This window comes from Populus nigra, chromosome 3 (assembly GCF_951802175.1).
Source record: "Populus nigra chromosome 3, ddPopNigr1.1, whole genome shotgun sequence".
Classification (NCBI taxonomy): Eukaryota; Viridiplantae; Streptophyta; class Magnoliopsida; order Malpighiales; family Salicaceae; genus Populus; species Populus nigra.
The window spans coordinates 17,705,178-17,728,259 of NC_084854.1; the positions used below are offsets into that span (position 1 = coordinate 17,705,178).

Genomic DNA, 23,082 nt, shown 5'->3' on the forward strand with positions numbered 1-23,082 from the left:
AGTGAATTCCGGGGAAAATGAATTCCGGGAAAGTGAATTCCGAGAAAGTATTTTCCGATGTTTGGTAGTGTAATGGAAAATAAGTTGGAAAACACTTTCCAGTGTTTGGTTATGTTATGGAAAATAAGCTGGAAAATAACTTATTAATATTTTATTTTTTCAAGTTTATTAAAATAATGAGGAACAAATCTTACAAATTAAAAAGTTGAATGAGAATGAAATTGAAAAAAAAATATAATTTCATAAATTATCTCAAATAAAATAAATAATAATCTAAAAAATTAAAAAAAATGAAAGGTGAAGAAATTAAAATAATAATAATTAACATTTTATAAATTATTTCAAATAAAATAAGTAAAAATCAAAAGAATGAGGACCAAATTTGATAGATAAAAAATTTCAATAAAAAAATGATAAGAAAAAAGCAAATAGCAATTATAAAAATAAGGACCAAAATTAATATAAAAATTAAATTTTAAGAGATGAAATTAAAAAATAAATATTCAAAACAAATTATATATAACAATCAAAAGTTTGAGGATTAAATTTGATATAATTAGCAAATAATGACATTTCTAAATTTTTCACAACTTCCGGAAAGTGTTTTCCGCCCAAATTTTTCAGGAAAACACTTTCCTGAAAACCAAGCCAAATTTTCCTTTGACTGGAAAGTGTTTTCTGTTGACCAACTTTTCCAATAGCAAACAAACACAAGAAAGTTTGGAAAGTGGTTTCCCGGAAACCACTTTCCGGAAAACAAACACAGCCAAAAGGGAAAACACTTTCCTAGAAATCAAACCAAATTTTTCTTTGACCGGAAAGTGTTTTTCGTTGACCGAAAAGTGTTTCCGTTGACCAGAAAGTGTTTTCCGTTGACCGGAAAGTGTTTTCCGTTGACCAACTTTCCTAATGGCAAACAAATACAGGAAAGTTTGGAAAGTGGTTTCCCGGAAAATGAATTCCGGGAAACAAACATGGCCTAAAAACACATGTTTTTTTTTTACCTTGTAATTAGATAACAAGTTAATTGAACAAGCCTGCATCAAATTCTCCTGCAACAGGATCTGTGTCTGCAATTGAAAGTTGCAGCCACGACCAGTTCTGAAAGATGATGAAAAATTGCAAGCACCACTCTCTAATTTGCCTCTTTGGGTCTGCTGCCTTGCAATTTGATTTTTGATCCTTACCTTCATTGCTTGAAACACTGCCTTGTGTGTTTTGCGGTTGCTTTTGCTTTAAATGAAAATTGACTCCATAGTAGGATTAATAAATTAAGGATTTTAATGTCGAGTTAGAGTGTGTGGTCTGGTTTTAATTCCAACAATTTAAATGTGATGGCCATGGTGACAAGGAGAAGAGAGAAGAGAGAAGAGAGAAGATGAATGAAGCTTTATTTACCTGATCTGGTCATTTCAAGTGAAGAGAGAATGAAGAGAGAGAAGCAATGTTGTCGAAATTGCAAGTATATTTTACAAGTTAATATGTATTTAACATGTAAAATTAGATTAAAAACTAGAAAGCTAGCAAAATCAAACTCAATCTTTGCAAAATCAGTAAAATAAATCAAAGTCATGCAAAATCACGAGTTTACCATTGACTTTACGAGTTTAATGAAATTATAAATACTCTCCCATTAGGTTTTCATTTGATTTGGTCGAGATGAAATGTGAGACTAAGTTAATGAGCTATTATAAAATCAAAGACTATAATTAATATTAAATGAGGGCTGAAACAAATAAATAGGGGGAAGAAAAAGGGCTAGTGCGTTGTATACACACTAGCATGTGAGTGGGGGCATCGTGATTTGGAGCTGCATGCGGTAACCTTCTATCTCCAAAAGTACCCATTTTTAACTCTATCGGGTTCATCTTGTCAAGTCGGTCATCCCAAGGTGGCATGTGGCTGAGAAGAAGTCGCGACGTAGCTCCAATGACCATTTCTTTCTCTTTATCTTTTTTTCTTTTTTTCTTTTCTTCTCTCTTCTTTATAAAGAGAAGGGCCTTTGTTTCTCCTAATTTTCAATTTTAGTCCCTTTAATTTCAACTTGTTTGAAAACAAAAAATTCAAATTGTTTTGTGCAAAATCAAATGTCAACAAAAAACCAAAAAAAAATATGCTGCCATGAGAACCTCATATGAAGGCAATCAAACTAAAACACCAAACCCAAATCTTAGTCTAACCGATTGCTAAAGAACCTAATTGGAAAAAAAATATTGTTGTTAAATATAAAAATAATAAAGGGATTGAAAAAGACTTAGATAAAAAAAGCCAAACAATATAGTGAATAAAACAGTTAGGCAATGTTTGGTTACTGTCCTGAGATAAAAAAAACAGGGATAATAAGAACAAAAGAGACAAGAAATAACAGAAGACGAAGATATAATTGTGTGTGGTAGTGATGTAAAAGATAAAGTGATTGTTTTAACATCTTGTTTGGTTGATGACGGACAAGATATAATAAAATGTAAAATGTCTATTTTATCCATAATAAGTATTATTGTCAAAATTACATATTTAAAATAATAATAAGATATTATTTTTTTATTTGGTTTACATTAATTTTTAAAAATAATAATATTATAATACTTCTAGTTATAAAACTTGAATTGGCTTAGCGGATTGACCTAAAACCTGGTTAACTTGAGATCTAGACTTGCTTGAGTTAAAAAAAAATATAGAAAAAATTGACCCAACCCAACCTAATAAAAACTCCGGTCTACCCATGACTTGGTTACCCCAAGGTAAAACTTGATCAAAACTCTCTCGGCATGTGACTAAAGCTTTGTTTCGGCCAACTACCGAGTTAGGTTTTAAAACTATAATTTTATTATTATATGTTTTAGTTAGACAAATATAGAATTAAATGCTTTTTATATAGATATTTTATGGATAAAAATAAAAAATATTATTTTGAGAGACATATACATCTTGATTTTAAAGTATAAAAATTTACTTTTTTAAATTATAGTAGATACATATTTATTTTACATCTTTAGCTAAATATACTTTATTTTATTATTTTTATCTTTCCTATTTTGAAATAATAATGGAAAAGAAGTAAGGCGAATGAGTTTATTTCTTGTAATGTAATGGTTTGCTCAAATAATGAAACGTGTTTATCATTATCACTATTATTAGATGGTATTTGACGGAGACTTGAGGTCTGGTTTGGACAGTCAAATGCGCTGCAACTTTACGACCAGTCGACCTTCTTCCTCTTCTTCGTGCTTAAAATAATCTCACTCCTAACATCACAAATAATTCATTCACCTAGCTACCAAGTCCACGTCACTTTCTACAAATATTATAAATTTTATTTTCTAATACTTAATTTTAAGATTTTAACCTGAAAAAAAAACCCAGATTAAAGGGGATCTTGTTAATACTTGATGGATCATCGTTGTCCAACTATCAATAAAATCATTCAAATCTCTGAGAAAAAAGAAAAATAAAATAAAATTCTTACATCCCTCGGCAGCAGCGTGGAAAATCCATTTTTAAGAGAGTAGGATCTTGTTAATCCAAAAATACCCCTCCCTACCTGGGTGTCGCTCTTTGATTGGCTTTCATACAATTCCTAATCAGCGGCAAGTAACGGAGACCAAAATTCACAATAAAACCCCCCTACGGCTTCTCCCTTCCAATCCCCCCCCGCCCTTCTCTCAAACAAAAACACCAAAAGAAATGGAGGCTCTCCGTCTACAGCCACCACAGGGACCACCACTCCTCCGCCCAAGCCGCTCCAGATTGGCCTCACAAATCCTCAGTAGACCCCACTACAACCCCAACAAGTCAATCAAGCCGTTCATCAATGCCACCCTATCAAAACCCACCGCGGAGATCCCTCCATTGTCAACTTCATCATCTACCTCCCACGACAATCCCTTACGCTCCTCCATGCTTTCTTCACCTCCATATCCCGCAAAGAAAGTCTCTGCAAATTCTCTGCAATACCCGTCCGGTTACTTGGGTGCCGTACCGGAACGTACTGTTAATGATGGCGATAATGAGAGTATAATAAATGCAATGGAGTATTTGACGAATATACTGTCGTCAAAGGTGTATGACGTTGCGATTGAATCTCCATTGCAGCTGGCGCCTAAGCTCTCTGAGAGATTAGGAGTCAAGGTTTGGCTCAAGAGAGAGGATTTGCAGCCGGTAAGAGTATTTCAAATATTTCCATCTTTTTACTGCTTGCTTTTGGAAGATTATTATACTTCTTGGGTAGTTTGAATTTGAGCTCATAGTGAATTTGATCTTGTATTTAGACTGGAAACTTGATTGTAATTTTGAGCTGTTTCAATCAAAATGTGTGTATTTAGCAGCCATAAATGTGGTTACTTTTCAGTTGTTTTGTTTTTGTTTTTTGTCAACTTTGAATAGAAACTGGATGCGGGTTTTCATGCTTGAATGCAAAAAATGGCTTCTTTTTACGTCAATTTGATACTGATGGGTTTGATCGATCTTTTTTTAGGTCTTTTCATTTAAGCTGCGTGGAGCTTACAATATGATGGCAAAACTTCCAAAGGAACAGCTGCAAAGAGGAGTTATCTGCTCATCAGCTGGAAATCATGCCCAAGGTGTTGCATTAGCCGCCAAAAGACTAGGTTGCGATGCTGTGATTGCAATGCCTGTTACTACTCCTGAAATTAAGGTACACTATGCGAGACATTATTTTTTATGATTGAGCTGTGAAAGTACGTTTTTTTAATTGATTTTTGAATTTGTTCTATTACAGTGGCAATCTGTTGAGAGGTTGGGTGCGACAGTTGTTCTAGTTGGGGATTCTTATGATGAAGCACAGACATATGCTAAAAAGAGGGCCAAAGAAGAGGATCGGACATTCATACCTCCTTTTGATCACCCAGATGTTATCATGGGACAGGGAACTGTTGGGATGGAAATTGTACGTCAAATGCAAGGTCCGTTGCACGCAATCTTTGTGCCTGTGGGTGGCGGTGGCTTAATAGCTGGTATTGCTGCATATGTAAAGAGGGTAAATCCTGAGGTCAGTCGGTTTTTTTGTTTTATTTTTTTAACTTTAAAAGATATGTACTGAAAAATTAGTTCAATTTTATTGATACTGGTGCTATTTTTGCATTTGATTTCTGGACAAACTGCCATGGGTTCTAAGGGCTCCAAATTGCTGTGTAAATTTAATTGATTTCTTTGTCATCTCTTCAGTTTGCATTTGCTTGATGTTTTCTATGCAATGTCACAGAACTCTTGAAGAACACTTATTCAATATTTAATGCAGGTTAAGATCATTGGTGTGGAACCCTCTGATGCAAATGCTATGGCATTGTCTCTACATCATGGTCAGAGAGTGATGCTGGATCAGGTTGGAGGTTTTGCAGATGGTGTGGCTGTTAAAGAGGTTGGAGAAGAAACTTTCCGCTTATGCAAGGAATTGGTAGATGGTGTAGTTCTCGTGAGCCGTGACGCTATTTGTGCGTCAATAAAGGTAGGGTATATTTCATATTTTCCAAATTTCGTTAATCCTTATCTTTAGCTCGTTATGCATTCCTAGTGTGATAAGTTGGTCAGATGGGTGATTAGTTGTATCTTCCCCTCACACCTGTTAAGATCATAAATGAGGGTTCTGAGTAATTGCACAGTATTACTTAGCACCTCATAATCATCTTCATCATTAAAAATGCCTCGTGTGGTCAGAATGTTGACTTAAGCATGGATATGTAAAAGGTAACTGCATTGATCATGCACACACAGAGTGAAGGGGACTCTGATTCTCATCCCACAGTCCTTGATTCCCATTGATTCAGTAACTTGCTAAAATAAAATATTTGGTGAATTGTACTTCCCTAGAAATGATGGCTAACCCTGCAAACTGGGCAATAGCAGTCAGATCGAATTAACGTTGAGTTTTTGTTGCAGGACATGTTTGAGGAGAAAAGGAGCATTCTAGAGCCAGCAGGTGCGCTTGCCCTTGCTGGGGCTGAAGCATATTGCAAGTATTATGGCATCAAGGGTGCAAATGTTGTGGCGATAACAAGTGGGGCAAATATGAACTTTGATAAACTGAGGGTTGTGACTGAACTTGCCAATGTTGGTAGGCAACAAGAAGCTTTGCTTGCAACTGTTATGCCAGAGGTGCCAGGGAGTTTTAAACATTTTTGTGAACTGGTATGGCGATAAATTTTTCTAAAAGAACAACAATTTTTATTAATTTAATTTGCTCTGATGTAAATCATTTGGGTGGCAGGTAGGGCCTATGAATATCTCTGAGTTCAAATATAGATCGAATTCTGAAAAGGATGCTGTTGTTCTATACAGGTTAGTATTGCTGAGATTCTAACTGCTATTATAATATTTAAATCAGCTTGCTGATTTCAGTGTGAAATAGTTTCCTGTATAATTTTTCTACTGGTAGTTTAGAATAATCTTATGGATTTTTATCCCTTTTGAACAGTGCTTTGTTAGCAGCAATATCTACATGCAATTTAGCTTTACTCTTTTTTCTTTGAATTAGTTAGAATGTAATTACTCATTTGCAATTCAAAAATAAAATGTAGTGAAACGAGCACTTTATTATCCTTTGAATTATGTGCAGTGTTGGCCTTCACACAGCTTTTGAACTTGAAGCAATGAAGAAGCGGATGGAATCTTCTCAACTAAGAACTTACAATTTGACCGCAAGTGACTTGGTCAAAGATCACTTGCGTTATTTGGTAATATTGCGTTCTCATAAATAATTTCTCAAGTTGATTCCTTGAAGGGTATTTTTTTTGATGTTTCATAGCTACAAAGTCACTCTTAGGATGTATGTAAATTGTTGAAGAATAAAAGATGTCCCTTGGTGTAAAAGAGAACTCGTTACTCAAATTTCATGAATGTCACCCCATTCTGTGCTTAATCAAGTAGAAATAACACACTGTTAGCAAACAATAATGAATGAACAATCTTTCTATATCTCCTTTTCTAGGACATTTGCTTTTTTGAATTTTTTTTCTATTCCTCACCCCCCCTCATTCTCCAATTTTTTTTTAAGGATTTAATTTAATTTTCTTTTCCCCTTTCATTTTATTACATGTGTTGGCTTGACAGAAGGGATTTTTGTATTTTCTTCTAGTAATGTCCAGGACTCCATGTCTCCATTCCATATCGTTCTACTTCTGAAAATGTATAAATTGGGAAAGGGGTCACATTCTCGCATATTTCTTTCAATATCTATCACGTGTTACATAAGCTTTTTCCTCGTTTGTCTTTTGCAATGCTTCATTTCTTACCTATCCTTTACAGATTGGTGGCAAATTAAATGTTCCGGATGAGGTTCTTTGTCGTTTTGTTTTCCCGGAAAGGCCTGGTGCGTTGATGAAGTTTTTGGATTCTTTCAGTCCACGCTGGAACATTAGCTTGTTCCATTACAGAGGGCAGGTTGGCATGCAAATGCTTCTCTTCCATAATTGATATTTTTTCTGCTAGGTAAAATTGTAGGGATCTTTCCTCTTACCACTCCTGATATTGTATTCTTAAATTTCCCTTCCAACAGGGTGAAACTGGTGCCAATGTCCTGGTTGGCATCCAGGTTCCACAGGGTGAGATGGACGAATTCTGTAGTCGTGCCAACAGCCTTGGATATGATTATGTTGTCGTAACCGATGACAATGACTTCCACCTTTTGATGCATTGATTAGAATCACGAATTATATAATCTCAGCTGGGTTTAGCAAGGCTTGGTACTTGAGCAACAAACCTTTAATAGGAGTATGGACTATGGAGGGAAAACAGACACCTCCCGGGCATTATCACAAGAGAAGAGGGAGAACTTGTACCATTTGTGTTCTGTTTCGTGGTTATTTCCCCATAATGTAATTTATGATTAGGTTTTCCTTGTTTCTTTCTTCTCTTTGGAAAGGAAACCGTATGCTATGCAATGTGGAACTTGCAACATGGTTCAATAATGGTCAGTAACCGAGTTACAAGGATGCTAGAAGGGGGAACTGAGAAGTCTATCACTCCAAATGAGCATGACATTTTTGGATGGCCCATTATCACCTGTAATAATTAAAAAAATAAAATGAAAGTGAATTAATTAAATTCGCCCTTGTCTTATGCCGCCCATAAGATGAACAGAATACGTGAAAGAAACAAGCAACGGCAAGCCGATCTCTTTCAGCACAGGAGGGAGGAGGCGTTTTAAAGAAGTGATGATGGATTTATCTAATCTGGGCTGTCTTTGTACTCGAGCCTCTTTTTATCAGGTGGCTAAATAGAGCGACCCGATCCACGAAGAGGTCCATTATTTCCAGTTGCTGGAAAACTGCATTGATTGTCAGCAGCCGCATTTAAATTTAAACATCCCCAGATTGGTATTCTCATTTAATATCCCCCAACTATAAAAGATTTACCACTACAACTATAATTAATCGCGAGCAATGTTGCTTAAACTGATTCATGTCAGTCTATAATGAATGAGCTGCTGCTGCTGCTTCAGCTGGGCCCTAATAACTCCTTGGTCCTTGAAGGCTTGAACAGGTCAGGTATTTGCTTAGATAAACAGCTAATTAATGTTTGAAGAGCGCTTAAATTTCGTCTTCTCTAAAGTGTTGAATAATGAATAATACATTAAGCACAGTATTAGACGAAATGCTTCTAACATCTAAATATAACGATGATGTTGTTATTGGTGGTGGGTAAATTTTGTTTATGCTCAAACCTAAACAAAAAAGAAAAGGAAGGAAAAGGGTAATGCAGGAAGCAATATTGAGCACTTATAATATACTCTACTCTTCATATGACGAGTAAAGCCACTAGCCATCTCAAGGAACATGCAGGGCACTTCTCTTCCTCACCCAAGCCGTGGCATTTTTTTTTTGTGATGCTGCTTATTAAATGCATGCTTGCAGAAGCAGTATTAAAGTTGGCTAGTTTTAAGAATTTCTTGGACGGCTAGACGTTACATTGGTTGAGATAAGGAAGGAAGACCAGGCTGCTTGTGGAGCATCATGTAAAATGTGATCTGTGATCGATAAACGTTTAAAAACTTTTTCCTTAATTAGTTTTCCTAGGGTGTTTGAAGCATTAACTAAGTTGTTCTGTCCTCTCCTTAAAACATTTGTATAGACATGGCAAAAGGATGGTTACGTTTTTGTTAGCCTAATAAATACAGATCTACAAAGAGGACATAAATCATGGGCTTTATAGGGTGCGAAACATGCCTCCTACCCAGAAAATAAACTTATAAACAGCTTCCTTGGAATTACACTCTTTAAGACAGTTATAATGCTTTGACCATAATTCACTGGATTTCCCTTCTTAAATTCTCCACCACCCCCCCTCCTCTCCTCCCCATTCACTCCAATCTCTCTCTCTCTCTCTCTCTCTCATTTGCGCACTCACACACACAAACACGTACTGGGCGGAGAGTTCAGTTGTGAGAACTAAGGAAAAGAAATGGGGAATGCAAGTAGTTTTTGGGCTACTTTCTTTCTTCTTGTTTTAGTTGCCTCTGTAGCTCGTGGGGATCCTCTTGTTCCGGCACTTATCATCTTTGGAGACTCAGTTGTTGACGTGGGTAACAACAATAACCTCACTACACTCATCAAGGCAAACTTCCTTCCTTATGGAAGAGATTATGTTACTCACAGACCAACTGGAAGATTCTGTAATGGGAAGCTAGCAACAGACTTCACAGGTAACTGTACTTGTCAAGAATCCGCTCTTGTTTTTCTCCTCATTGGTCCATCTCATAAGCTTGCCATGCTTTGTCTGATTCTTTCATGCAATATGTTCAGCTGAATACCTAGGCTTCACCACATACCCACCAGCCTACCTTAGCCCAGATGCCAGCGGAAGAAACATCCTAACTGGAGCCAACTTTGCCTCGGCTGCTTCTGGCCTTTATGACGGGACAGCCCAGTCATATGTAAGAGCAATGCCTTTTCCTCTCCCTCCTTCCCTCTCTCTCTCTCTATATATATAAATGTTATGTGCTTACATGGCCCTGTCTTTCTTATGGTTTGTAGAGTGCCATTTCTTTGACCAGGCAATTGAGCTACTACAGGGATTACCAAATGAAAGTTGTGAACATGGCTGGACAAGCCAGGGCCAATGACATATTCTCCGGTGCTATCCATCTCTTGAGTGCAGGGAGCAGTGATTTTATTCAGAATTATTATATCAACCCAGTCCTTAGAGGACTATACTCAGTTGATCGGTTCTCAGACCTTCTCATGAGTTCCTACTCTAGTTTTATTCAGGTATCAATCCCACCACAGAACAGATTCTTTGTTCCAAACAGGTGTTTGAGAAAGGTAAAGAAAAAGGAAAAAAAAAACAGAGAGAAGAAAGCACATAGATTTTGGCCAGAATCTTATGTCTACATCACTTAAATTTATCAAGTCCATCAATAAATCTCTGTACAAAATAAACCTGTCTATATCTAAGGGAAAACACAGAAAGTAAAATAGAAACATTAGTAGCTAGCACACATCTGCACATACTAATACATTAATTCCATGGATAAATAAACAAGAAACAATCCTCTTCTTTAGCTTCTTCATAGCACAGAATTGTTTTCTAACAAGGAGGTATTGAGACAGAATCTCTATGGACTTGGAGCAAGAAGGATTGGAGTGACATCCCTACCTCCAACAGGGTGTTTGCCCGCCGCTATCACCCTCTTTGGCGCAGGAAGCAACCAGTGTGTCGAGAGGCTAAACCAAGATGCTATTTTGTTCAACAACAAACTAAACAGCACTTCCCAAGGCCTGGTGCAAAAGCTTCCTGGCCTCAAACTTGTGGTCTTTGATATTTACCAGCCTCTCTTGGATATGATCACGAAGCCCAGTGACAACGGTAAGAAAATGCTTACTCTCTGAAAAACAAAAGCACAAAATCCGAACAACTGATTATCAATTTTCATCTGGGTACTTAATCATGTTAACGTGACAGGTTTCTTTGAGTCGAGAAGGGCTTGCTGTGGTACAGGTACATTAGAGACCGCAGTGCTCTGCAATGATCGGTCTGTGGGAACATGCTCCAATGCCACAGAGTATGTGTTCTGGGATGGATTCCATCCCTCTGAAGCTGCTAACCAGGTCTTGGCTGGTGATCTCCTTCAACAGGGATTCGACCTCATCTCTTAGAGCTACCTGCACCTACTCCCTCCCACCACAGCTAAAACAATTTAATTACTGCTATTGCACTCCTTAATTGAAAATATTAGTATCAGAGACTTGTAATTAATATAATAGGTACTTTGCAAGTCATCTGGTAGTCCCATCGCACGGGATGGCCATGTAAAACCTCGTTAGCAAATATCTGCAAGAGATATTTATCATCACTTCAATAAGATGATTATGCTTGTCATGGCTCCTTTTATTTCAGAAAACTTGTTTTTGATTTTTTAAAGTTTGCTGCATTTGGCCCGCAGGCTTTCAACTTCAATAATTTACATAACATGATTCCTCCCCCACAAAGAAGAGTGTTTGGTTGCCCAACTAAGTAGAAAAAAATGTTTGGTTAAATAAATACTTCTTGCCTTTCACACCATATCTATCAATTGTGTTTTAAACTTTAAATTTGTTAAGGCTAAAATAATTTATTTTTTATTTATGAAAATTTATTTTATATAAAAAAATATATCTCAAACTGTTTTAACTAAATATATATTTTTTTTAATAAAAAAATACCCTTGCTATCCATGTTCTTAGGTCAATTTTTTCACTTCAACTCTGTTCTTTTAAAAATTACATCTTAGAGTTTGCAACGTCGTAATACTTTATAAGGAAAAAAACATGAGATTATTTATATAATTATTATTATATTTCAATTAATAACTAAAAAACTCTTATATTAAATATTATATTTTTACCATAAATTAAAAAAAAAAACTAAAACTTTCATGATTGAAATTCTATCAAACACTTTGTGTGGATACAAAGTAAAAACCAATTCCTATATTTGGTGGAGTAAGTTTCTGGACCCAAGAAAGGAAAAAACATGGGACATGCTCCGAGCCTGTTCTTGACCAACATGGATACTTCATGCAAACGCAGGTTAAACTCCTTCAGGCTCTAACAAGCACAGGTAAATTTTCATTTTCACATTCACCCCTTTTAGATTTGTTCCTTAACTATTGTTTTCCTCTTTACTACTATGGTAGCTAATGGTTGAAGGATAAAAATGTTACAGGAATAAACCCAGATAGAGGATGCTACACCAGAGGCAATAAGATTCACTCCGTGGATAGAGTGTAATACTGATACATCAGGGAATAATCAACTTAATCAAATTTACTTGTGCGTAGATACTACTGGGAAAAATCTCATTGAATTTCCAGTGTTTCCCAAAGGCAAATGTGGTTCAGAGATTGAGTTTATGGAAACAGACGACGAAGAATGTGGTATGTGAGGGGAGTCACTAAGGATTCCGATAGTGGTTTTGTTTTTTGATCATTTAATTTTATTGTCTTTTAATTTGATCCTTTTAATTGGGTTGATTTGAAATTGATCTTAGTAATTTATTTCTTATACCTACATATAGAATCTTGCAAAGTCGAGGAAATATCTTGTTACTCTCAGTTAATTCTTGATTTTATAAAATAAAATTTAATTTTATTGATTTAAAATAATTAGAATTTCAAGAATTGAATTTGAAGCTTACATAAATATTCAATTTTTTTTTTTTTGGCTAACATCAAAGACTAATTTGCATGGTTAGGGGCAAGGTTCATGTTCTTTTTTATTTTTCAACCACTCAATTTGTTTTTTCAATTTGATCCTTTCACATTGCGTTTTATTTGGGGCTTGACATAATAGTTTATTTTGGTTGTCTAAATACCAGGATTCCATAATATTAAAAGAAAATTATAGTAACAAAATAAAATACAATTATGTTGAAATAAAATAATTAAAGATTAAGGGATCAAAATTAAAACTAAAAAACAATATGGTGGGATGAAGTTAATAAATAAGACACGCTAGCATCTGGAAGAAGTTTATCATGTTTTAGCAACGTGTATAATTTCCTTAGACAGTGAAAAATAGATTTCTTTCGTGTTGTTGGAAGCATCGCGATGAGGTTATGCTCGTCTAGTTGAAATTGAAAGGTGTCCTATCATTTTGTTCTTATATCAAATTTGATTTTTATTTTTTTTAATTGTTATTTTTTTATTTGGGTTCTTTTAAAACCTTGTTTTTTTTAAAGTTTTTTTTTTTAATTTGATATTGGATTGATTAAAAATTAAATTTTATAATTTTTTTTAATGAGAGAATCCTGATCATATGGCCTGAGGTATACAAATACATGGAATTTGAGAGTTGATTAGAGAGGTCTTTCTCCTCCATTGATGTAACTTTCTTTAAAAAAAAATCATTGGCATGATAATTATTTGATAAAGAGATAAAGGCATGCCAAAGTTTTCACAAACAAAATATGTTAAAAAGGTCCTTAGTAGATTTAATATAGATAATGTTAAATCCGTGAGTACACTTTTAGAAAGTCATTTTGAACTCAATAAAAATCACAATCAGCTACTAAAAATTGAGCAAAACCATGACAGCATGGCTAAGGTTCCCTCTGTCTCAACTATTAGTTCTATAATATAAGTTATAGTTTGTACTAAACCAAATATCACTTATGTAGTAGGAGTTGAGTCAATTAATGAGTAATCTAGCAAAACCATATTGGGAGGTAGTGAACTGGGTTATGAGATACTTAAAAGAATCCTCGAATACTTGTATTAGTTTCACAACTGCTAGTTTAAAACTAGAAGGATTTGTAGATATTGATCCAGTAGGTGATGTTGATAGTAGAAATAGTTCTACAAGGTTTGTATACATTCTAAGTGGTATTAATTCTTTATAGGGTTTTACTTTTTAGAAGACTTTTGTTATTTCGATCATAGAAGTTGAATATATTACAGTATCAAAATCTGTAAATGAAATGCTATGGTTGTGAAGTTTCTTACAAAAACTAGGCAAGAAAACGAGGAGATACTCTCTATAGTGATTATTATAGAGCAATCTTGTTTTGCTAAAAATCTATAATTTCATTCTAAAACTAAGCATGTTCAAATGAGATATCAGTTTATTTGACATCTGCTTAATGATAAACAATTAAAGCTAGAGAAGATCCTTGAGACCAAGAATCCAATAATCATGTTAACTGAGGGGTGTTACACTTAATGAACTAAAGTTGTGCAAATATTCGGTAGGTCTTTGAGGATAGAAGACAATTCTGGCGTCGTTTATCTCCAGGTGGGAGATTTTTATGAATTGAGACAAATAACCCACAATCAAACCAAAGAAGGCTGCAAATTAGTCTAGAAAGGAGGGGAGATTTTATAAGTGAAGTAAATTAGGCTAAAAAAAGGAAAAACTCTAGTGGTTTGTCTGTCAATTTTTAGCAGAAATCATGGTTGAAAATGGAGATGTTTGTTCTGCCATTTCAACTAGAAATACAACTTGTGAAAGAAGAAAAAAATACGCAACAAAAGAGCAAGAGATAAGTGAGACAAATACATAGAATTTGAGAGTTCATTGGAGAGGTCTTTCTCCTCCTTCATAGTTGTAACTTTCTTTTTATCCTGGGTGAGTAAAATAAGCAGCTCTATTAATTAGTGAGACAAATGCATAGAATTTGAGGGTGATGGTTTTGCCACTCAACAAGCTTATTGAACACTCATCCAACAAATTTAGCACTCCTCAAGCTTGCGAAGTGGAGAGCTGTTATCACTTGCCAAATGCCAACACCATTACCCTCTGCTAGCCTCTTAAATGCTTCAACTCACTACCTTTCCTTCTATGTAAAAACAGAGAAACCAAACTTTTTTCTTAGATACTTTAGGAAATGAAGCATGATAATTGAAGGAGCGAGCTTGATCAAAATGATATCTTGACTTTGGCCATGCTGTTTAAATGCAGTCAAACAAACAACACAACTATTTTCTTAGTAACATAAAAGGACAACTATATGTGTTTGATGCAAACTAGAACAGAAAAAAACATGTTTGTAGGGCTGACATTATGGTTATGTAGTTTTCTGTGCCTTCTCATCAGTAGTGGGATCTGATATTCTCCTGCAAGCTGATTATGGGCAGGAGTACACAACTAATTTCAATACAAACTATATAAAATGAGCAGAGGATAATGGTTTGGTAAGAACATTCACTTACAGATTATTAATGATAATAAACTGAACATGTAATTATTTTTTCGCAACCATATCATAAACAAAATGAAAATTAATTTCAACATATGATTCATGCATGAATAAAAGATCAGGTTAGTCGTTACATAATTAAATAAGATATTAAATATTAATTGATATTTATAAGGCAAGATATGTTTAATAATTATATTCAGTAGGTTTTGGTGGAAAATTTCCCTCATATTTACTTATTAACATGTTATCTCATCAATGATGTCAATCTAAATATTATCTTTAAGTGTTGTGTTCATGTCATTATTTCACAAATACATTAAAATTTGACCACCGTACATTCTTGAAGACACTTTATTATACAAAAATATAAAATTAAACATCTATTTAAATAAAATTAAAAATCAAACATTCAATTATAAAAATCATACAAGTTTAGGCATTTAAAATCGTGCTATACCAATCAGGATTTGTTTCGAGGCAAAAGGAACAAAAGCTTTTATATAGCTTTCATGGATAACTTGAGAGGAAGAGTTGGGCCACAGAATCTGTTTCATTCTGGAATGTATTCTTCTTATTTGTAATGAAAACATGCGTTCATGATCTAAGTTTTTTTTTGAAGAAGAAAAGAAAACTAGAGAACTATACAAACTCGCTGAGTCGAGGCATGAATCATGCCTAATGCTAACTATGCAAATCTTTTTAGCAAGGACATGTAGCAACAGATAAAACTGACAAGCTTGTCTATCAGAGCTGATAACAGTAAATGGTACTGATGTTTTTTTTTTCCCGAGGATTATCGGCCTTGGTGAGTGCTGCTAGGCTGTATTGCCCACAGCCAGAGCAATGTGCGGTGGTTTTATGGCTGAGTAAGAGCACCCAACTGGTGTGACACCGATCCAGAAGAAAGACAGAAAAAATTCAAGCCCCATAATACAACGAGTGCAAATATTTTTTGATTCAAATTGCTATTTACCAGACAAAAATGCACAACTGATACTGATCAACTATTAATCGATATTCCAAACATCAAATTTGATTGATTGACACATTACGTGTCTACCACTTGGCTCCTTCTTCATACATTGCTAACAATTCAGCCATTATTTAACTTAGTCTATTTATGCTTCTGAACGCATGTTTGATAAATTTCAAGCATCAGCGAAAGCTATGATCCATGGTCAAAATGCTCCAAGCAGTTTTGAGTCTTCAAGTAACCTGGAGACTTGCTGTTTGGAGCTTCAGCCTTACAATTTAATGGATGAAACTGGCAATTTTGGAACAGCTCATCAGTAGAGAGAAGGCATGAAATTGGTAGGGATGAATGTTAATGGATTAATTGGTAAATTTTCTTTGCCTTCTATAAAACAAAAGCACACAGTTAAGTAGAGTGTTTTTTTTTTTAAACCGAAGTGCTGAATTGAAAATGTTAGTTACAAGTCATAATTGCATGGCACACAGGACCTGGTGATAATTTCAGCGTAATAGTTTCCTAACAATGGAAATAAAGCTGTAAGCATAAAGGAATTCCTATTTAACCTGATCTTGGATAGTAGCCCTGTGTGTAACCTCCCATGTTGTAAGAATTAGGTTGTAGCTTTGCAAATGCGGCCTGTCCTTGCATTCCATCCTTCGCATATTGCTGCCAAAGTAGCTGCTCTTCCACTAACAGCTTCTGTTTCTTTTCCATCTCGGACATTTGCACGTAAGGTGGTGGTGCAACCGCAAGTGAGGCAGCAAATGGATCTGGGTTTGCTGATGTTGTAGCACTACTATTTGGGACTGGAGGTGCTGGCAAAGCCAACATTGCAGGCCTTCCAGCTGAACCGAGGGCAACACTACTAGCACTTCCATGAACTCCATAACCTGTCGCAGACATTTCTGCTGTTTTCACCCCATGTTGGTACATGCCATCAAGCAACATCATATCAAGACCACCAGCAAGAGTTACTTTCTGGCTTGTTAAATCGCTTGCTGATTGAACCAAAGTTGTCTCCCAATCTGCTGTATCATCATTGAAGGCTTCCCATGCAAGAGCTTGAGCAGGACCAGCTGGTGCACCACCATCAAACAAAGCTAAGGCCATATTATTTGCGTGTTCTTCTGTTGACAATGCATCATCATGCAAGTTCAACAAATCAGCCTCCTGTTGTGTATTTATTTCCTTTTTCTCCTCTTCCTTTGCTGCATCTTCCTGCACTTCTACGACAGGGGTCTCCGTGTAACTTTCAGGTGGTGGTAGTGCCTTTATTGCATTCATATCATCTTCACATTTTTTCCTCTCGTCAGTTTCATTCACTGGCTCTTCAAATGTAGCTCTCTTGGTTTGTGCCATTGTGGACTTGTCTTGAATAAATTCGTCCATTAGGTCAAGCTTCTTCTGTGTAATCTTCTCAATGTCCGGGTACTCTGAAGTGCGTGCAATGCCAACAGTCTTGCACCAGCTATAGAAGTTGTCGAGTTCGTCCAACTGCTTTGAGACTCGGCAGAAGATCTCATAAACCTTCACGGCCTCAGGAATCTCTAGTTCCATAAAACGATCAATCAAGATGCCCAATATTTCTGTTATGTCATAATATAACTGGATGCTTTCCTTCACCGTTGAATAGAGAGCCACAATTACAACCCTGTTGTGCCTCGCCCCCCCTGGTTTAAGACAGACAATGACAGAAATTGCAGATTGAGAGTATATATACTCATTGATAAAGTCTAATTTATTTGATAACGGATTCAGATGCAAGAAGCCAACATATGATTGGGAATGATTTTTTTTTAAAAAAAAATTATATTATGTTTACTTATCATTCCAGGACAATTACCAAGCTTAATTTTTACAATCGCTGAGACCTGAAATACTTCATTAATTGTTTAGAACCGCGGCAGAATTCTTCACACCATATTTTTAAGGTCTTGTCAGGACAAGGGCCATAAATTTATGTTGCTCCAGAACCTTGAGTTGAGTCTTTTTTTTTTCCAGATTCCTTAAACATCAAACAGAGTGCCATCTATACGTGCATTGTATTTCCTGGGTTCTCCTCTCTCCATGGTACAATATTAATATTATTTGCTTGCAAGTTGATTAACATACACGTAGGAAGGAATGTAAACCAACCTGTGGGGCGGCAGGCTAGAAAGCGCTCAAGGAGCTGTTGCAAATGTTGTATCCTGGAAAAGATATGGTCGATCTTCATGTCACGGACAGGCGTTGATTTCACAGATGCCTGGCCAGCTTCCTCTTCATCTTCTTCTATTCCAAATGCACTACGCTTCCCGCGACGCCCTTGCATCCTAAACTCAAGCCTTTCATCAAGATAAAGAGCAAGCGTGCGCACAAATGCAGAGTAGTCCCATGAATTGGATCGTGAATCACGGAAATCTGACATGTTAAGAAGGCGAGTCCCACGCCTGGTTGCAAAGAAGATCTCCTGCTCATAAGCTGGATCACCCTCGGCCAACAGCCTCTGAATTAAAATAAGCGTCTTCAATGCCACAGTCCAATTCCTGGTCTTGTTGAGACGCCTGGAGAGGCTGTTTACACATGCGCTGATGTAGGCACGAGAATACGAAGTTAAGCTCAATATTTCCCGAATGTGCCTCTCGTCTGCGGGGTATTCTTCATGCCTGGTTGCCTTAACAATGGCCACATCAAGGTCTGATAATGAGTGGCTGTTGCCAACTTTGGCTAGGCCTATGCTAGTCTGGTCCTTCACTGCCCCAAGAGCTCTTCTGATCTTGCTCGTAGCCATTACAGACAGCACAAAATTCCCAAGGCTGATAAAATCGGCTTCTGATTTTTAGCAAGTACTTATTCCGAGACTCAATTTTGTTGGCGATTAGTCCCAGGAAAGTTGAAAAAATTGATCAGGGGTTCTCACACAGGCTACCTACTGGATATGTTGGTGAAGAATGGCAAACAATGCAAGCGAATCACCACTACTTGAACACTAGATTTTAATGGTGCGACAGAAAATTAATAAGAATGCAATGCTCTCTCCTCCAAAAGGTTAACAGGAATTAATTTCTCTGTTTGGTTTGGTTGAAGAGAGAGCATGCATGGTCGTGACATGGAAATTAGCTTTTATGGTTAATGGAGAAAATGTCTCCAACTTGAGGTTGTAATCAAAAGCATGCCCCGAAACAAGAGGGGTTGAGAAATTGTCGGGCTGTTGAATGATTTCCCCTACTTTATTTACTTTTTCATACAAAAATAGATTTTGACCTCAATTAAATTTAACTATACCACAGAATTACTCGTCACCGATTGTGCTATATATTTGTTATTTGTTATAGTGAAACAATTATAAAAACTCAAATTAATTAGTATGTATAGAAATATAAAAGATCAAGTATAAACAATCACGCAAGAAATTTACATAATTTAGTAATTTAGGTATATTTCATATGAGATAATCAGATAAATTCATTATTAAAAAAATATAAGATTACAAGATATCATATAAAATTGCTCTCTTAACCAAAATAATAAAAAAACCCACCTTTTTCTTTCTAGCTACCAAAGTGTAGAGAATAAAAACATTCACAAGCAAACTTTATCCTAAAATAGAATAACTACAGGTTTTTATATGGACTAAGTACAAGGGTATTTTTTTTTTAAATCGAGTATAATTTAAGATAAACTCAACAAATTTCCACCTCAACTTAAATTGAGTCAACTTACAAAACCTAAACTCCTCTCTAATCATTTTCACCAAATACCTCTAAAGTACTACACAAACCACTCAAGTTCAAGCAATGCTTGAACATGACTGTAAGGATAGGCTTCATCAATATATCTGTAGGGTTCTTAACTATAACAATCTTCTTTATTGATACAACACCATGTGATATGATAACTAGAATGAAGTGATGTCTGACATCAATATGTTTGGTCCTTTCATTGTACATTTGGTTTTTTACCAAATAAATAGTACTCTGGCTATCAAGATGCACAATAATAAACTCATGCAATAAAACAAGATTAACAACCAAATCTCTTAGCCATAAAACTTCTTTCACTGCCTTTATCAATTCCATATACCCAGCTTTTATTGTAGACAAGGCAACAATAAATTGTAAAATTGCTTTTCAACTAATGGCACACCCCGAGAAAGTGAAAACATAAACTGTTAGCGACCTTATCCTTTCTAAATCACTAGTATAATCTAAATCTGCAAAGCCCTCGGTGCTACTTCTAGTGATACTACCCATGTCATATACCAAACCAACATTTGAAGAACCTCTAAGATAAGATAGTATCCATTTTATGGCCTACTAGTGATTTTTACTAGAACTTCCTATAAATTTGTTGATTACACTAATAACATGTGAAATGTTTGGATGAGTGCAAACCATAGTATATATAATGCTTCCAATTGCACTAACATATTGAACACCTAACATGTGTGTCTTTTCCTTCTCGGTTTTTAGTAACAAAGATGAAGATAACCTGAAATGGGTTGCAAGTGGAGTACTAATTGACTTACAGCCTTGCATACCAAAACATTAAATTACCTTCTCAATATACTTCTTTTGTGACAAGTATAACTTACCAACACTTCAATCTCTACGTATCTTCATATCTAAAATCTTATTGATTGCATTTAAATAATTCATCTCAAACTCACCATTCAACTGATACTTCAAACTATTGATTTAATATATGTTCTTAGAGGTAATTAACATGTCATCAATATACAACAATAATTACATAAATGAACCATCTAAGAACTTCTTGAAATACACACCACTATCATAATCATTCCTAAAGTAACCATGTCAAACTATAAAAGTATCAAACCTTTTATGCCATATAATGACTTCTTTAATAAGCACGCATGAACTTCCTTACCTTGAGCAATGAAACCCTTTGACTTATGTACATAGATCATCTCTTTCAACTCACCATATAGAAAAACTGTTTTGACATTTAATTGCTCAAGCTCTAAGTTAAACAAAGCAATCATAGCAAACAATATCTAGATGGAACAATGCTTCATAATTAAAAAGAACACTTCATTGAAGTCAACATCATCTCTTTATGTAAAGCCCTTAGCAATTAGACGTGCTTTAAGTCTTACATCCTCAACCTCTGGGACTCCATCTTTCTTTCTTTTTTAAACCCATGACACCTAACAATCTTTTGGTCTTGTAATGGTTTAACAAGTTCCAATATCCAATTCTTATAAAGAGACTCAATTTCCTCATTCATAACAAGTATCCACTAAGAATTTACTAAATCAGCATAACCATACTTAATTGGTGCTTTTATCTGTCTTTTATGTCTTTCCATAGCAATATTATAGGGTTGTTCTTTAGGTATATTCTTAACTATAATATCCTACACCATTTCCTCTACAAGCTCAATTGAAGCATGTTCGTGTACTATCTCTAAAGCTTTAACCTCAAGCTTTACATGCTTACTAGTACCCTAGTTCATCTCAACATTCATACTAGTTGACTTATTTTCCTTGCAAATATAGAAACTGTTTGCACCACGTTCTAAAAAAATTCAAATTTTTTTTGTTAAAATTTAATATGATTTGTATGTTTTGAATCGTTTTGATGTGCTGATTTCAAAAATAATTTTTAAAAAATGAAAAAAACATCATTGGCATGCATTTCGGCACGAAAGTTATTTGAAAAACAACTGCTACCACACTGCCAAACATACTCATAGTAGACTCATCAATGGTCACATCATTTCTAGTAATAAACTTAGGTGACTTAGGATGAACACACCATAATTAATATCCCTTTACCCCAGATGTATGGCTTAGGCATATGTATTTTCTCTCTCACACCCTAAGTTTATCTTTCTTAAGATGAACATAAGCAAGATAACCAAATACTCTCATACTAGAATAATCGATAGGAGAACCATAACATACCTCATATGGAGTCTTCAACTCTAGAACTATCAATGAAGATCTATTTACCAGATAACAAGTCATGTTAACTATTTTAGCCTAAATTTCTTATTCAAAACTAGAGGGTATGAGCGCTTGAACCCACACATAAGAAAGAACAAACATGAGAAATTTAAAAATCAGATTTAGTTGATAAAAACTCGACACACCGATTACCTGAATTGAAGCACTAAAACTATTAGGATGAAACCCTCACCCGATGATTATAGAGAATTACAAACAAGAAGTATAAGGAAGATGTCACAGAGATAATTATTCTTAGATAAGTCAAGATAGTTCAATAAAGAATAATAAAGTATGAGTTTTGCTCACAAACATATAAATATTATTCTTAAGTCAAAGTTTGTAGAAAGAACCTACATCTGTCATTTTTCTCCCCTCTTAGCTCCTTTCTCTCCTCTCTCTAAACTCACGGTCTTATTTGTACTTTCACTCCTCTCAGCCTTGCTTTCTCTTTTTAACTTTAATTGGTCTTTATAGACTTGTTTCGGTGATGATGGCATGAGTTTGTTGGGTTTTTCATCTTTTGCAAGAGTATACCTATTTATAAACCTATCACATATTGAATTCCTATCAAATTTGTCATGTACGCTTCAATAACAAGTTGCTCGCATATATAAGAATCATATCACAAGAAAACTCATCATAATACTTCCCAATAAAAAAATGACACCAAGACATATTTTTTAACCTTTACTTCACCATATTTATTTAACCATTGAAGCCTATAAGATCTATGATGTATAATAGTGTTCAGATTCAATTTTCTAATATTAGTGCAACTCTCACTATCTATAAAAAATAAAATAAATAAAAAGAGGTTTTTTTTCTTAGAAAAACTAAAACAAAATTCATAATGATTCTTTTCATGTATTTATGATTTTTTTAATACTAAATATTTGCATGCCTGAATTTTGACTATTATTTTCATAATAAGATGAATATATATAGATGTAAGTGATAAGATTTGTTTTCATTTTATCTTATTTACTTTATTTTATTTTATAAGATGTGGTTTTATGAAGTAAAA

At 35.0% G+C, this 23,082-nt stretch overlaps 4 protein-coding genes across 4 annotated transcripts; 3 read left to right on the top strand and 1 right to left on the bottom strand.

Annotated features, from left to right (window-relative positions):
* The first annotated feature begins 3,627 nt into the window (after window positions 1-3,627).
* On the top strand, window positions 3,628-7,946 carry LOC133689844 (threonine dehydratase biosynthetic, chloroplastic). The gene is made up of 9 exons (XM_062109912.1): window positions 3,628-4,158; window positions 4,475-4,654; window positions 4,739-5,008; window positions 5,258-5,464; window positions 5,896-6,144; window positions 6,224-6,294; window positions 6,572-6,689; window positions 7,261-7,395; window positions 7,511-7,946. Exons 1-9 carry the CDS (start codon window positions 3,685-3,687, stop codon window positions 7,649-7,651), a joined length of 1,845 nt encoding a protein of 614 aa, XP_061965896.1. The 5' UTR covers window positions 3,628-3,684; the 3' UTR covers window positions 7,652-7,946.
* Window positions 7,947-9,354: 1,408 nt separating this feature from the next.
* LOC133688328 (GDSL esterase/lipase At5g03820-like) lies at window positions 9,355-11,108 on the top strand. The gene is made up of 5 exons (XM_062107776.1): window positions 9,355-9,655; window positions 9,756-9,886; window positions 9,987-10,220; window positions 10,563-10,818; window positions 10,915-11,108. Exons 1-5 carry the CDS (start codon window positions 9,415-9,417, stop codon window positions 11,106-11,108), a joined length of 1,056 nt encoding a protein of 351 aa, XP_061963760.1. The 5' UTR covers window positions 9,355-9,414.
* A 145-nt stretch (window positions 11,109-11,253) lies between these two features.
* On the top strand, window positions 11,254-12,375 carry LOC133689431 (ribonuclease 1-like). Its single transcript, XM_062109288.1, has 3 exons — window positions 11,254-11,261; window positions 11,939-12,020; window positions 12,169-12,375. Exons 1-3 carry the CDS (start codon window positions 11,254-11,256, stop codon window positions 12,373-12,375), a joined length of 297 nt encoding a protein of 98 aa, XP_061965272.1.
* Window positions 12,376-16,660: 4,285 nt separating this feature from the next.
* Window positions 16,661-18,872, bottom strand: LOC133688936 (putative clathrin assembly protein At1g03050). Its single transcript, XM_062108592.1, has 2 exons — window positions 18,239-18,872; window positions 16,661-17,772 (listed from the first exon to the last, which is right to left on the bottom strand). Exons 1-2 carry the CDS (start codon window positions 18,870-18,872, stop codon window positions 16,661-16,663), a joined length of 1,746 nt encoding a protein of 581 aa, XP_061964576.1.
* Between the last annotated feature and the right edge of the window lie 4,210 nt (window positions 18,873-23,082).

Bases quoted from the DNA above. Each gene is read 5' to 3' on its own strand.
- LOC133689844 (XM_062109912.1), top strand. From the start codon at position 3,685: ATGGAGGCTCTCCGTCTACAGCCACCACAGGGACCACCACTCCTCCGC. The intron at 5,009-5,257 runs GTCAGTCGGTTT...TATTTAATGCAG, and splicing joins TAAAGAGGGTAAATCCTGAG to GTTAAGATCATTGGTGTGGA. The intron at 5,465-5,895 runs GTAGGGTATATT...TTTTTGTTGCAG, and splicing joins CTATTTGTGCGTCAATAAAG to GACATGTTTGAGGAGAAAAG.
- LOC133688328 (XM_062107776.1), top strand. From the start codon at position 9,415: ATGGGGAATGCAAGTAGTTTTTGGGCTACTTTCTTTCTTCTTGTTTTA. The intron at 9,887-9,986 runs GTAAGAGCAATG...TATGGTTTGTAG, and splicing joins ACGGGACAGCCCAGTCATAT to AGTGCCATTTCTTTGACCAG. The intron at 10,819-10,914 runs GTAAGAAAATGC...TTAACGTGACAG, and splicing joins CACGAAGCCCAGTGACAACG to GTTTCTTTGAGTCGAGAAGG.
- LOC133689431 (XM_062109288.1), top strand. The intron at 12,021-12,168 runs GTTAAACTCCTT...GAATAAACCCAG, and splicing joins GATACTTCATGCAAACGCAG to ATAGAGGATGCTACACCAGA.
- LOC133688936 (XM_062108592.1), bottom strand. From the start codon at position 18,872: ATGGCTACGAGCAAGATCAGAAGAGCTCTTGGGGCAGTGAAGGACCAG. The intron at 17,773-18,238 runs GTTGGTTTACAT...GTCTTAAACCAG, and splicing joins TCTAGCCTGCCGCCCCACAG to GGGGGGCGAGGCACAACAGG.